The following is a 14,114-nucleotide window of genomic DNA, read 5'->3' as shown; positions in this document are numbered from 1 at the left end:
AACACACAGACAAACACACAGCAGGATCAGTTTTCAGGCCTTTACCTGTCTGGATTCTTAATGAATAACCTTCGTTGCAGGAGCTGAGGGGGCGGATTCTGGTAAAAGCAAAGAAGCTGATCCCTCACCTGGGGCAGCTGGGTAAGAATGGCAGCTATGCCAGCTTCTCCTCGAGCTCTGAAGATGAAGTAGCAAGCAGCAATAAGAAGGATCCTGCAAAGGTCAGTTTAAAAAAAGATTTGTCATTGAGCCTGAGAAGCTGTTAAAGTGAACTTCTTTTTTACATTTTTTGAGCAGTTTACTCTAATGTTTGCATTTGCTCTTCCCAGGTCTGTTCTAAACTGAGCCCAGAGCTATCAGAGCTGGTGGTGTACTGCAGAAGTGTCCCCTTCCGTGGCTTTGAAAATGCACCTGAAAAACCTCCAAATGAAATGTCTTCCTTCTCTGAAAGTGATGCCCTCAAGCTCATCAAAGACTCAGGTACAACTGTGCAAATATTTTATATTAATTCAAAAGAGAAGGTCGAAAATATTTGTTGACATTGCTTTCCTGCAGCTGATTCCTCCACAAAATATAATCAGCCTCCAGTGTATCATGGCATGCTACTTTCTTCTTTCCATTTGCAGGGAAGCTTTTTGTGAGACACAACAGCAGGCAGCTGAGCCGGATCTACCCCTCTGGCCAGCGCCTCGGATCATCCAACTATGATCCTCAGGAAATGTGGAACGGTGGCTGCCAGATGGGTTAGTACTTTCAGACGAGAAGCTTTGTTGCTGCTCTGATGGCAGCACATTTAGGCAATTCATTCTGAAAACATTATGTGGACCGTAAGTGCCAAAGAAATGTTACAGTGACTCATTTCTGCAAATTGCCGCTTCATCACAACAACATTGATGTCAACGGCTTTGACTGATTGAGAGAATTCACAGATGCTGAAATGTTTTCCCTTGGCTTTGTGTGTGATCAGGCTTGCCGTGTTACTGACTTTCTCTCTGTGCTCTGCAGTGGCTCTTAACTTCCAAACTCCAGGAGAGCAAATGGACCTGAACCAGGGCCGCTTCCTGCCCAATGGTCGCTGTGGATACCTTCTTAAACCAGCTTTTCTGTGCAGCACCACTTCCGACTTTAACCCAGAGAACACAGGAGGAGGCCCCGGTCACACCCCCACCCAGCTGACTATACGAGTGAGTGGTAACCATACACTGTATGGATATTGTATATTAAGGTGGTGACCTATTGAGCAACAGTCAATTCGATTGGTTGTCTCAAATTCATCTTAGAAAAAAATTGGTTAATCATAATTAGAGTTTTGATGTACTGCAATGCAATTTTGACTGACATTGTTGCTACATTCAGACTGTTTCCGTTGTTACTGTCTACTACGTACATGTTAAATTCTTTGAAATCCGTTTATTTATGATTTTTTTGGCTGTATAAATATACTGCATTTGACTTGACTTGAATTGTTACTCTCCCATTTAAACTGGATTCGAAAATTGACTATTGTCCCTTTGATTTTTAGATAATATCTGCGCAGCAGCTTCCAAAAATTGACACGGAGAAGGTTAGCTCCATTGTGGACCCACAAGTATGGGTGGAAATTCATGGGGTGTCAATTGATAATGCAAGAAACAAAACCCAACGCATCGACAACAATGGTAATACTGAGACGTCCTTATTCAGTATCAGCTATTTTATGTAGAGAATATTGTTTTAATTAAGCATCTAACTCATTTTCTATTTTTATGCAAACATGTTATTGAAGTGAAATTATGTAATGTCATAAGTTTTTCATCATTGTTTTACTTTTTTATGATGTCAATTCAGCTCAGACATTTTTGTGAAAGCCTTTCCTGTCCAAGCCCATGATTGGTTTGTTTGAAAAGTAGGTCGTTGGATGATGTATTTACAGCTCTTGTGCGCCCTCTACAGGTTTCAACCCCCGATGGGACTGCACTCTGAGCTTCCAGCTGCAGGTCCCTGAACTGGCCCTCGTGCGGTTTGTAGTGGAGGACCACGATCACACTGCCAAAAATGACTTTGTGGGGCAGTTCACTGTACCATTCATCAGCCTACGAACAGGTGCTCATTGAAAACCCTATGCAAATTATAAATCAGTCATTACTGTGGCATGCTGTTTGTAATGTACTCTTTTTTTCTCAGGTTATCGACATGTTCATTTATTGAAGGGAGATGGTTCCAGTCTGTCCCCCAGCACACTCTTCATCCATGTCAAAGTCACCCGCAAAGGAATACCAATCAAAACTGTGTCAGAGCGTATGGCCATTGCTAAAGGCAAGGCATGACGTGCATCTGAACTAGATGGAAAGCTGCATTTTCTGACAACAAAGGGCTTTGAAAACGGGCTCTGAGCGTGAGCAGAGAGAGGCTGTCAGTCCCTGTCCGGTCCTCAAGTGGTCCAATTTACACTGAGCAACTGCAGGAGGAAAGATGTCGCTTATCAGAGAGGAAGAAGCACTCTGGCTCTCAGCAAATGAATTGCCTCAGGCTAGATAATGAATCCATTATACACTGTGGGAGTATCATGTCTTTTCCAGGACACTGAGGATTGTGGTCCTCCAAATATGGGACTTGTTACAAAATCAGTTTTAGTGTTGTTTACTCTAATTTTAGGTGGCCATCCCAAATGTGTTGGACTAAAGATTTTTGTATTTTAGAAATATTTTAACATTTTTACACTTAATTGTTTGGCTAATACTTAAAGAATGAAGATATTTAACAAGAAACAGCACTTAATTAACTTAATGAGGGGGTAAGTCCTGTCAGTGGGACTCCCAGCATGTGATTTAAAAATGTATCATTTTTAATGTTTAGGAATGATGATTATAACACAAACTTATGTTATGCAGATGTAAAAATATTTTACTGTGATTGTCACAGGTCACAGATTATTCAAATGATTAATGTGTTTTACTTGATAATCTAGATACTCTAGGCACTTTTAATTTTATGACAATATACAGTATTTCCACAACTTAAAAAACGAACTTGAAATATAAACAGTATTAACTTTAACTTAACTTTCTTAAGAATCTAAATAGTTGTATTTACCTCATTTCACAAATGTGACATTTGTTTTGTTTGATATTTGTTTGTAGGCATATTAGCTCTGTTCTGTTAACAACCTTGCAATTTATTTGTGTTGCCAAATGTTGTGTTACATTCTTCTATAAAACGTTTGGTTTAACATGAATTGCAAATAGCAAACACAATACCAATTAATTTGAGCTACTGCAAATAATTTGAAACTCATAGAGCATCCTTGGGATAAAATGGTGCAGTAATGTACTGCACATGGATTACTGTAATTACAGTGCATGTGATCTATATGGATTTCAGAAGCATGTAACAAGCGTTGTATTATGCATTTGCAGTGTTAAATCATATGTTATATGAATGGCAGTTGATGTTATTTATGCAAGAGAAAATACTGTCTTCATAAAAGCACTAATAACACTTCACTGTGTGAGAACTTTTTGTTATTATTGATCTTTATAGAAATAGTATGTTTGTGTGTGTGTTTCTTAAGTACATTGTGCTTATATAGTATAAGTAGCCTTTTTTGATCTGAATACCCTGTTCATCACTAAATATGTTGTTATTTATAACAGCAATCAGTCTAGGTTATCCACCAAACATATCCTCTCCTCGCTTGCCTCAGTGTTTTCAATTCCCATTTAGCTAAATGCAGATCACATGGCTCATATCAAGCTGGTGTGCATGTGTATGAGAAGAATAATATTTTAAATCCAACAAATTACAAATGAATGAATATTGTGAAATAAATGCTTCAAAACCAGGAGCATGTCTTAATTATAAACTCTTAGATGTTTTTCTTCTCTTTATTGCAAAAAAAGCAAAAACAAACACTAGACTTACAGTATTTACGAGGGGTTGAGGGGTACATTTTATATTATAAAAGTTATATCATGAAAAAAAAAAATGTTTAAGTTGAGGGTGCTAAATAGTTGGCATGTTTTTTTTAGTCACATGTTTTTTTTATGAATTACTCATTACATATTTTTTCTTCTGCTGTTTATTCATTTAGAATTCATTTCGTTTTTGGGTCATTCTACAGAAAAGGTGGAATCTGGGTGATACAAATCTGCTGAAATATATTCCTTCTAAACACATCTAAAACCTGTTGAATAGCAATAACTAACTCTTAACTTGATGAATCCACAACAAGTAGAGCTTAAAGTATTTTTATTATTTTTATACATTATACATTGCTTATTTACATAGGAACGTCACTGGTGTTACGTGTTACCAGGAAGAAGAGTAACACCAGTGAGTGACGGTAACACCAGTGACAATTTGGAGAAAACACTACCATTTTAACAAAATGGCTGCAATGTGTCAGACCAAATATGGCTTCAGTCAATATCAAAATCGTTTAACTCTTCAATACAATACATTTTCCCATTCACCCCTAGGGCTATGCAATGAGTAACACTAATGACAGACTTGAAAGACGCACGTAAAATTTGAAGATAAAATGACACCTTTAACAAACAAAGTAAGAAGTATCTGACTTTCCTTATGTCTTTGTCCACTGCACTGCCTCAAATGATCTCTTGTTACAGGAGGCATTTCAGAGACAGTAGGCCTACATTATTTCAAAAATAAAAGCGTTTTGTGTAGCAATAACACCAATGACGTAATTTTGGGTGACTGAAATTTATTGGATATTATTAATAATAATTTGCGTTTTTTGTTACCATTTCAGTGTTATAATCAATGTGTGTAATCAGGGCCTTGGGAAGTTGGGGTGCTGAGGGTGCTGCAGCACCCCCTGGTGGAGGACAGGGGATCTGCACTTCCACGAGATATAATACAAAAAAAAAACGAATTTTCAGCCTTGATGTAACAACATTCATAATTTAGTAAAGATAACACCCTTTTTTCAACCATGTTACATTTTCCATTTGCCCTGTATGATGGGCGCTGTAGTGATGAAAGTGAGGGATGTTGGCTTAGCAGGCGCCCGCAACTCACAGCCAAAGTGAACTGACAGAGAGAGATAGAGAGAGGGGATACCGCGGGGATACGTTATCTCAGTGAGTCTATCTCAGTGAGTCTCAAACGTTTTGATCACAATTTATGTAAAAAAATATTTCCAACGCACACCTTTATAATTATTAGGATAAATAAAAACAGGTTTGAAATCATTCCAATGTATACTATAGGACAGTAAACCAAAAATATCGTTTAAAACTGGAGAGATTTAAAAATATGCATAAATAAATAAATGTTAACTGGTAAAATAAGATATGAATGAACAACACAAATAAAATAAGTTACATTTATTTGTTATTGGCTATGGTAGGTTATTGGAAATGTTCACATACTTATTTGATTAATAAAATGCAAACCGATCTGTTGTACCCTCTAGATCAGTCTAGTAATTGGGCGCTCAAAGTGCACCAGATTGAAGCATTTTACTTTAAAATGTTAAAAAAATCTTCCCGGGGGGACCCCCGGACCCCCCTAGAGGATGTGAAGTCCACCCCTCCAATTAAAACATGTTATAATACTAAATAAATTTGAAGCCTTGTTATATAAGCTGTCCACCATGTCAATATGTTTCTCTTTTTGTAGTGTATTGGTCTTTTGCAGAGGTTTTTCATTGCCAGCTAAAATCTTGCCTATAGGGCAGCAAATTGGTCAGAACCAGCCCTGGTGTCATCCCCACAGCACCCCCCATTTGAAACATGTTCCCACGGCTATGTGTGTAATGTTATGTAAATATGAATGAGATTTATTTATTGAATTTTTTTTTTTTTTAAATGAAAACTATAGGCTCCACTTCCATGTATGATCAAAGTGACAAGGCAGTTCCTTGAACTTGACATTTTAAATAAATAGCAATTTATGTATAAAACAATTTTTTGAATTTTTGAATTTAGTACCATTGCAAAGACAATTTCAATTTATTCAACATCTATAATCACTGTGAGTATTAGATCAACTTCAAGTATTTTGGTGTCTGCAAAAGTAAGTGACAGTACTTCCACCTTTTCTGTATTGAAAAGTTGTTTTTTTCCCCCTAAGATAATAATAATAATAATAACACAAGAGACTTATATAGCGCTTTTCTGGAAACTGAAAGATGCTAAAACGTAAACACTTCTTTTCCAAAGGGGAGATCTAAACCTGTGCATGTGTTTATTACAGGCTCTTATAAAAAAACAGCCACTAGAAGACGACAGTGAAGACGTTTCCATCAGCGCCCTCAGCCAATAGAATCAGAGGAGCTTTAAAGCCGTCGAGGGCACGCGGTGCCTCCTCACTTCCTGGTCGAAGATGGCGGATGAGAATGAGACAGCACCGATGTCGGAGAAAGAAGATGTAGAGGACCACGGACACTGTAGCGACTGTGAAAATGAAGAGCACCACTCTGACGATGGGTAAGGAGGCAGGCGTTGCAGCAAAGCGGTGGAAAATATGTCACGTCGCTGAACACTTTATCAAAGCAAGAACAAACTTAAAAGCCTCGGCGAGCTGTCGGCATAGACAGCCATCGTTGGAGGTTGTCCGGTCCATTTGCCTGTATCCTATTGGTTAGAAACACCGTTTGTTTGCCCGTTCTCTATTGTGATTGGTTGAGAGTGCGTTCTATCCTTCGTGTGGGCGGGCTTTAGCGTCGCTCACATAGCAAGGCGTAGTATGGGGGTAGCAAACTCAAAGTACGCCTAAAAGCTAGACATGTAATAAACAGTAAACGATATTTTACTCGTATAACTTACAGAAAAGGCCAATCAGTTTTATTTAGTGCACAGGGGAATGTATTATTCCCACCTACTGATTGCGTGCAGCCTATTACTGGTGCAATTCATGGCAACCCCAGTTGACATTAGCAAGTTAGCTTGCATGCTAATATAGCTGTCAAACGTCCTATTGTCTTGTAAGGGGATCTGGGTGCACATAGTGGTATAACCAAAAGTGAAACAAGCAAAACGTGCATGTAACGCATGCTACTTCATCGTACAATCCCTCCGTTCGGAGTTTTTTGGTCTGGGGAGTCAGAATGGCTTTTGAATCACCAATTGAATCACACAAATATTAAACATCCTAAATCACTAGCTCTCTTGTTGAAAACATGCTTGATTACAAATAATGTTTTCGTCATTGGCTTGTGTTATTGTTTAGCAAGCGGTGTGACAAAACTAAAAGGACTGAATAATTAGCTTGCAAATATTAAGGCGTGTCCTGATTACGTTAAATGCGTTTTCTGCAAATGATAAAACAGTGTTGCTTTTATGCAGTGGCTCTCAGGCTTTGTGGCTTGTGACCTCGTCAAAAAACGATGCGTTATGTCCTATGGTTATGGCCTAATTGTGAGCTGTTTGACTTCAATCTGAAAGCCTCCAATATTTCACAATAAAGCAAAAAGCTAATTAATGTGAATAAAACACAATTTTGTGTATTAAAATTAAATATGTTCCTACCCTACCTACCACTGCTTTAAGGGTAAAGTGATGACCCTATTTATTAATTGAATTGAAGCTAATGTAAGCTTCACTGTTGCTCTTTTTGAGCAGCATATGCTTCAATCCCAACACGCACAGAAACAAAGAATGGTTCTGGCTGTTGGCTGGTCTTCTCTGTTCAAATGGAAGCCTGTGGAACAAACTTTTGAATGTTTTGTTGTCCATTGTCAGTCACTCACTGACCTCTTGTACATACATATTTACACAAGCACATATACCATACAGTCTTCTTCCAGAGGTCATGTGATTCACCATCTGTGCTGGTGTTACAAATACAGGCCAATGCTCGGCCTCTCTCCTCTCTTGGACACTAATGAGATTATCCTCTGTAAGTATGCGGTTTTTCTCAGGGCAGAAGTTGGGATAGCTAGGTGGGGGTGTGTGTCTCTACAGGTTTGTCACACAGGCTGTGGGAGGGGGTTTATACTGTCAAATGCTTCATCCTGTACCAGCAAAGAAACAACTGATACAGGTGATGCAGAGGGACACATTCCAAATGTTTCTACCTCTCTACCTTTTATATGTTTGACTGTTTTTAGCTATTAGATCAGGGTGTGTTCTTGCTGAAAGACCATTGTAGATGATTAACTAATGGAGACTTTATTCCACTACTGAAATAGGATGTTAGGAATATGTAGCAGTGAAAATATTTGTCTTGCTTTAGGACTTTATTGTCTAGGATTCATGTACTTATAGCTAAACAAAACGAGTCGAGGCAGCCCTACATGTACGCTTGGGTCACTTAAACGTGACATTATGCAGATTTTTAGGTTTATTTTATTTTAAATGTTTTTCAAATTCCTGTTTTAACCTTCAATCTAAAATGCTCTGTCTTTTTAAGCCTCCCTCCTGTAAATCCCTGTCTGCTCAGATTGGCTTGTGAGAAAGACTTTTGAAGATAGATTTCAAGCCTTCTCAAGATGGATTGCGGTATATTCCAATGAGGCTGCATGTGAAATATAGGAAGGGGAGACAAAGCCGAGAGGCTTGTTGAATCCCTTGCTTTTAGAATTTGGATTCAGCACACAATATGAACCCATTGACGACTGAAAGTTCTCCATTTGACCTTTTTGTGGTCAAATGTGATCACTTTGACCTTTTTCGTGGTTTTATCAAATATAAATATATATATATATATATACAATTCTACTTTATGAGGACCTGGCTTTTCTCTCAATAATGATATGTATATGTTCTATTTCTATCCTTCAGTGACAGAGGTTTGGGTGACGACACTGGGGCTAAGAAGAAGAAAAAGAAGCAGAAAAAGAAGAAGAAATCTGGTGCCACAGAAGCAGTCCAGGACCCCCTTGCCAAGGCATGAATCTCTACATTCTATGAAATACCGTGTTTTTAAATACAAATAAATAAAATCTTGAAACTTCAGGTGTAATTACCCAAAGTTTGGAGTTCCTTTTCATCTACAAGGGCGGTTAAAGCACCCAGAAATCCTGATATAGTTTCCTATTACAGACTTGCTATTTAGACATTTGTACCCTTATAGCTCACAATGCAGCACTCTGAGTTGCATGCTTACATCTACATGATTAAACATTATACTTCTTATTTATCTTGGCCCTCACATATCGCACCAAATGAAATAGAAATTAATAATTAATTTGGCTACATTAGCCCTTTAACACTGTTCAATTTCCAAACAGGTGAATTCCTTGCCAGCTGATAAGCTACAGGAGATCCAAAAGGCCATTGAACTGTTCTCTGTAGGCCAAGGTCCTGCCAAAACCATGGAGGAGGCAACTCGGAGGAGTTACCAGTTCTGGGACACGCAGCCGGTGCCCAAGCTAGGTATGACATCTGTCACAGCTGTCAGTTCTGCCCTTGGACTTAAAACCCATAACCACAGTATTATAGGTCACCGACCTTCATGTCAGAATCTGTTTTGTTTTTATTCAGGAGAGACCGTGACATCACATGGCTCCATTGAACCTGACAAGGATCACATTCGTGAGGAGTCCTATAGCCTCCCGCAGGGCTTCAGCTGGGACACCCTCGACCTGGGAGACGCCGCCGTGGTAAGAGAGTGTATAAACACACACTTTACAATGTTAAGTTTGGTACTGGTTATTATATGGTAAAAGTTTGCTTGCCTTATGTATCATTCAAATAATGTAACATTCTGATCAAATCGGTTTCCCGATTTTTCTTCATTACTCTCCCGTGTCTAACTTAATGTCTGCTTTTGTCCCTTCTGTAAAACCAGCTCAAGGAGCTTTACACTCTCCTCAACGAGAACTATGTTGAAGATGATGACAACATGTTCCGATTCGACTACTCCCCGGAGTTCCTGCTCTGGTATTTTTCTTAAAAGTTGTTTTTCTTCTTATTTACACTTTACTAGTATGTGTAAAGCTAAGGACTTACCAATATGATATATCACATAGTAATACATCTATGATAAATATATGCATAAGGCTCTATATTATTTCTACATAAGGAATTACATTATATTACGGTAATGTGTGTGTAAAATTGACTTTTCTCTTTCTCAGGGCCCTGCGGCCCCCCGGCTGGTTGCCCCAGTGGCATTGTGGGGTCAGGGTTAACTCCAACCAGAAGCTGGTAGGCTTCATCAGTGCCATTCCTGCTAACATCTCTATCTATGACATGTAAGTAGATTGAATTAAATGCATTGATCTCAGGAAATCTTCTGTTCTTACTCCAAAATACATGCACTTAATGACCAGTTTATTAGGTAAACGTGTGCAATCTCTAATGCACTCCACTGAACTATTCTGCCCTTTCCACTGTTATAAAGCCTATACTTTTCAGTTTGTCAAATTGTCTTGGGTGTTATTTGAATCGTATTTTCAGAATTGTGGTTAGTTGTTTTGCACTTGTATATTTAGAAGCTTTTGTTATATTCTGTCTTCTCTAATTCTAATATAAAAAGTATTTAATTATATCAAATCAATGCCCATTTTATAAATGTACTGTCATTTCTTTTGTTTTAATGTGTTGCCCACATAATGAACTATTGTCCTTGATCCTTAGTGAGAAGAAAATGGTTGAGATCAATTTCCTCTGCGTCCATAAGAAGCTTCGCTCCAAACGAGTCGCTCCAGTTCTGATCAGAGAGATCACCAGACGGGTCAACCTGCAGGGAATCTTTCAGGCTGTTTACACTGCTGGAGTGGTCCTGCCCAAACCTGTGGGCACATGCAGGTGGGCCTGACAGAAAACCCCCATACTCTTCTAAATCTGCTTTTGTTGGGCCGCAGTACTCACAAATCTTGTCTTCTCTCAGGTACTGGCATCGCTCTTTAAACCCACGCAAACTAATCGAGGTGAAGTTCTCCCACTTGAGCAGGAACATGACCATGCAGCGCACCATGAAGTTGTACCGTCTGCCAGAGGTTTGTGACAAAACACGCATATTTGCGAAACACAAATACAGCACATTGCCTTGCCACGCCTTCATTCTGCGACTCCCTTGTCTTCTCGCCTTCAGGCTCCTAAGACCCCAGGTCTGCGGGTGATGACCAAGAAGGATGTGCCATTGGTGCATCGCCTCCTCCGTGGGTACCTGAACCAGTTCAACCTGGTGCCTGCCATGACACCGGAAGAGGTGGAACACTGGCTACTTCCCAGGGAGAATATTATCGACACTTACCTGGTGGAGGTAAAAAGAAAATTCCAAATATTTTTAACAGTTAGATTTTCTAACGATTGTGTCTTAAAAGAATACTTCAGCCACAAAATGATCAAATGTTTACATTGAGTCCTTGGTTTTCTTGTATGAAAGAAACAAAAAAAATGAAGAAAAGTCTTTAAGAGTTCATGCAAATGGGCTGGATTTAACAACACGTATATTTTCGCTTAATCCTTTAACTGGCGCCAATGCAAACCTGCAACTGTTTATGTAAAGTGTTGTAAAGGGTAATGTATTAGAAAAGAAATCATTTTTCGGAACTTGCGAGCATGCCTGGTTATACTGCACGAGTCGCGTGTGTTTTATATATGGATGTTTTGCTTTTAACATTTACAAATGGTCCTTTTGTGGGTGAATTATTCTTTATAAAAACATCATTTAGTTTAGTTTTTACACTGGGAAACGTTATTAAAAAGAATATTGTTCCCTTCACAGAATGATGGCAAAGTAACGGATTTCCTAAGTTTCTACACACTGCCCTCTACCATTATGAACCACCCTGTGCACCGCAGTCTAAAGGCAGCATACTCCTTCTACAACGTGCACACCACCACCCCCATGCTCGACCTGATGTCTGACGCCCTCATCCTAGCCAAATCGGTGTGTTCCTCTCTAACCAATGTGTCTGTTTTCTGAAATGTTTATTCTCAGCGAACCTTTGGGTTTTTATTGCTTCTCATCTCATTATACAGAAAGGGTTTGACGTCTTCAATGCACTGGATCTAATGGAAAACAAGACTTTCTTGGAGAAGCTTAAGTTCGGCATCGGTGATGGAAATCTACAGTATTATCTGTACAATTGGAAGTGTCCCAGCATGGGCTCAGAAAAGGTACATGTCCCAGGTCAACTTTTATTTTCTCATTTTATAGTGGCATTTTGAAAACCCGGGTATCTGAGGGTCTTGAAAAGTCTGAACACATTTAATTTTTCTCTACCAATTTTAATATACACAAGTCTCACAAGTTTCTTACCTGTGAAAACTTCATGCTGGGATCTTCAATCTTCAACTGTTCTCCTAATGGCTGACGTTTTCTTTTCTCAGGTTGGGTTGGTACTGCAGTGACGTCCCTTTTATGCCATACACAAGTGTCACCAACAGGCCAGGAGACAGCACCATCGCACTCACCACCTGACGGATGGACTGATGACTTCCTGATTCAGGAAAGGAAACCCCACCGCCCATTTTTACTTTTTGACCTTTTGAACTATGACCTGCACTACCGCTGCCAGGCAGGAAGGCTGGGAGAGTTTACTGCTCTTCCTCCTCCCTCGATCACATAGACCTTAAGCCATTTTTACCATCCCAAACAACTGTATTTTATCTGATAGCTGTCTTGTACCAAACATACAGGAACAGTTTGCATGGTGTATGGCATACCTACTAAATGTAATACAGGTAAATAATACCAAACTTTACTGCAGATTATGCCCTAACACATGCAGACTAGAACATACTTGTTTTGTTTTATTCCTTAATGTTGGAAGTGCTTTTTGCAATTAAAACAAATCTGTCATTCTTAAGTTTTAGAGATAAAGAAAAATCAAAATGATCAACAAATATTTTAAAGAGAAAAAGGGTCAAAAGGATGAGGTAATAAATACCAAAAGTGGAAACCAGGTGCTGGCTTCTTTTAAGATTTCTCGACACGTGTCTTTTTGGATTTTTCTTATCAAACCTTTTGTCTTACCAATCGTCATGGAGAAGATGTGTATGCCTTCTGGAGTTTTTATCATCTGTTTAAATAAATTGACCCTGCTCCCCAGCTTACTGCACTAACACAAGGCCTGACACACAGCTTGATAACAGTGGACCACCTCAGTTGGAAGGAGATGAGAGGTTGATGCGATTCTGAAGTGGGGGTTACACAACACATTTATCAATAGGGTTCAGATTTGTAAGGATACTTGCAAAGGTCATAAAGAGCTTAGGTCAAAATGGAGAGTGCTTGAGTGTTTTGCAGGACTTTGAGCTCATTCTGTAATTTGCCTGAGGAAATCGTACAAAGTCTTATAAATATTAATATAACAAAATACAATGTACCCACAAGAAAACTGAAAGATGTGGCAAGAAGTTTTAATACACAAAGCACTAATTGTGTGTATGTCTTGAGTGCATAGGGAAATAATGTTGGTTTAATTTTGTGTCATTGATGATATAAATTTACTAATATTATGCTCCTATGAGCAGTGAAAGAAAAATAAAATAGACAATGGGAACTATGAGCACTGCAAGTAGCATTTCACCTCAAAACAGTATCTGGAGCTCTACACTAATCATGCAGATGACATCAAATCAAATGAAAAGGTGTGTTTCTCATAAATTGCAACCTGTGAGGATTCAGAGTGCATGTTGAAACTGGTCCTGTGAAAGGCCGTCTGGACTCCAGGACATTGTGCAGAGTGGGTGATGATGATTGCTGGGGTAATGCCCTGCTTCAAAGTGTTTCTGATGTAAAATCTTGGTCGAACTTGGACAAATATGTAAACAAATAATGGGTCTTGTGGTGTCATGATGCAGAAAAAAAAGAATGTGAAGATGCAGATTTCTTTTTTTGAGCAAAAAAATAAAATCAAGAAATTGCTTAAAGTTGCTTTTTCGTTCAGTTTACAAGTTTACACATCAAAATAAACTCTTGTCAAGTTACGTTAAGGCATTGGAAAAAAGACTAGTCTACCGCAAGTTCCTTTTTCTAGCTTTAAGTGAATGTCGGTTACAATGTTTTTTCTTTTTTGTAAAATCACTGACCATGGCCAACAATGAGCAAGTGATATTTAGTACTTTACTTTTCTTTACTTTTGATTCCACTGATAACCTTAATTTTTTATTTAATCATACATTTTAAAAGGTGTTTAACAGGTGTGCAACATGGGGTATTCTTAATCAGTTTCATGACTCAATGGGTAAAAAACCTATATGAAAAACACCTCA

General features: G+C 38.6%; 2 protein-coding genes across 2 annotated transcripts in view; both read left to right on the top strand.

Annotated features, from left to right (window-relative positions):
- plcd3a (phospholipase C, delta 3a) overlaps positions 1-3,480 on the top strand; it is a 30,590-nt gene extending 27,110 nt beyond the window's left edge. Inside the window, exons 9-15 of the mRNA XM_079644589.1 lie at positions 81-221; positions 330-480; positions 627-743; positions 1,006-1,184; positions 1,523-1,658; positions 1,933-2,082; positions 2,164-3,480. Of these exons, the coding sequence (XP_079500715.1) occupies positions 81-221; positions 330-480; positions 627-743; positions 1,006-1,184; positions 1,523-1,658; positions 1,933-2,082; positions 2,164-2,306 (1,017 nt within the window). The 3' untranslated portion in view covers positions 2,307-3,480. The remainder of the gene's footprint in view (positions 1-80; positions 222-329; positions 481-626; positions 744-1,005; positions 1,185-1,522; positions 1,659-1,932; positions 2,083-2,163) is intronic.
- Positions 3,481-6,272: 2,792 nt separating this feature from the next.
- On the top strand, positions 6,273-13,772 carry LOC307017079 (glycylpeptide N-tetradecanoyltransferase 1-like). The gene is made up of 12 exons (XM_079646531.1): positions 6,273-6,431; positions 8,727-8,832; positions 9,176-9,320; positions 9,429-9,547; positions 9,736-9,827; positions 10,025-10,141; positions 10,527-10,697; positions 10,780-10,888; positions 10,984-11,154; positions 11,620-11,784; positions 11,877-12,014; positions 12,228-13,772. Exons 1-12 carry the CDS (start codon positions 6,328-6,330, stop codon positions 12,246-12,248), a joined length of 1,458 nt encoding a protein of 485 aa, XP_079502657.1. The 5' UTR covers positions 6,273-6,327; the 3' UTR covers positions 12,249-13,772.
- The last annotated feature ends 342 nt before the right edge of the window (positions 13,773-14,114 follow it).

The sequence above is a fragment of the Notothenia rossii genome, assembly GCF_949606895.1.
Source record: "Notothenia rossii genome assembly, chromosome: 8".
Lineage (NCBI taxonomy): Eukaryota > Metazoa > Chordata > Actinopteri > Perciformes > Nototheniidae > Notothenia > Notothenia rossii.
Note: the sequence above shows the minus strand (reverse complement) of the source record. Positions and strands in the feature narration are given on the sequence as shown.

What these genes read in the sequence shown, in the direction of transcription:
- LOC307017079 (XM_079646531.1), top strand. Translation starts at nt 6,328, where the DNA reads ATGGCGGATGAGAATGAGACAGCACCGATGTCGGAGAAAGAAGATGTA. An exon ending in TCCAGGACCCCCTTGCCAAG is followed by an intron (nt 8,833 to 9,175) that starts GCATGAATCTCT and finishes ATTTCCAAACAG; the next exon opens with GTGAATTCCTTGCCAGCTGA. An exon ending in TCGACACTTACCTGGTGGAG is followed by an intron (nt 11,155 to 11,619) that starts GTAAAAAGAAAA and finishes TTCCCTTCACAG; the next exon opens with AATGATGGCAAAGTAACGGA.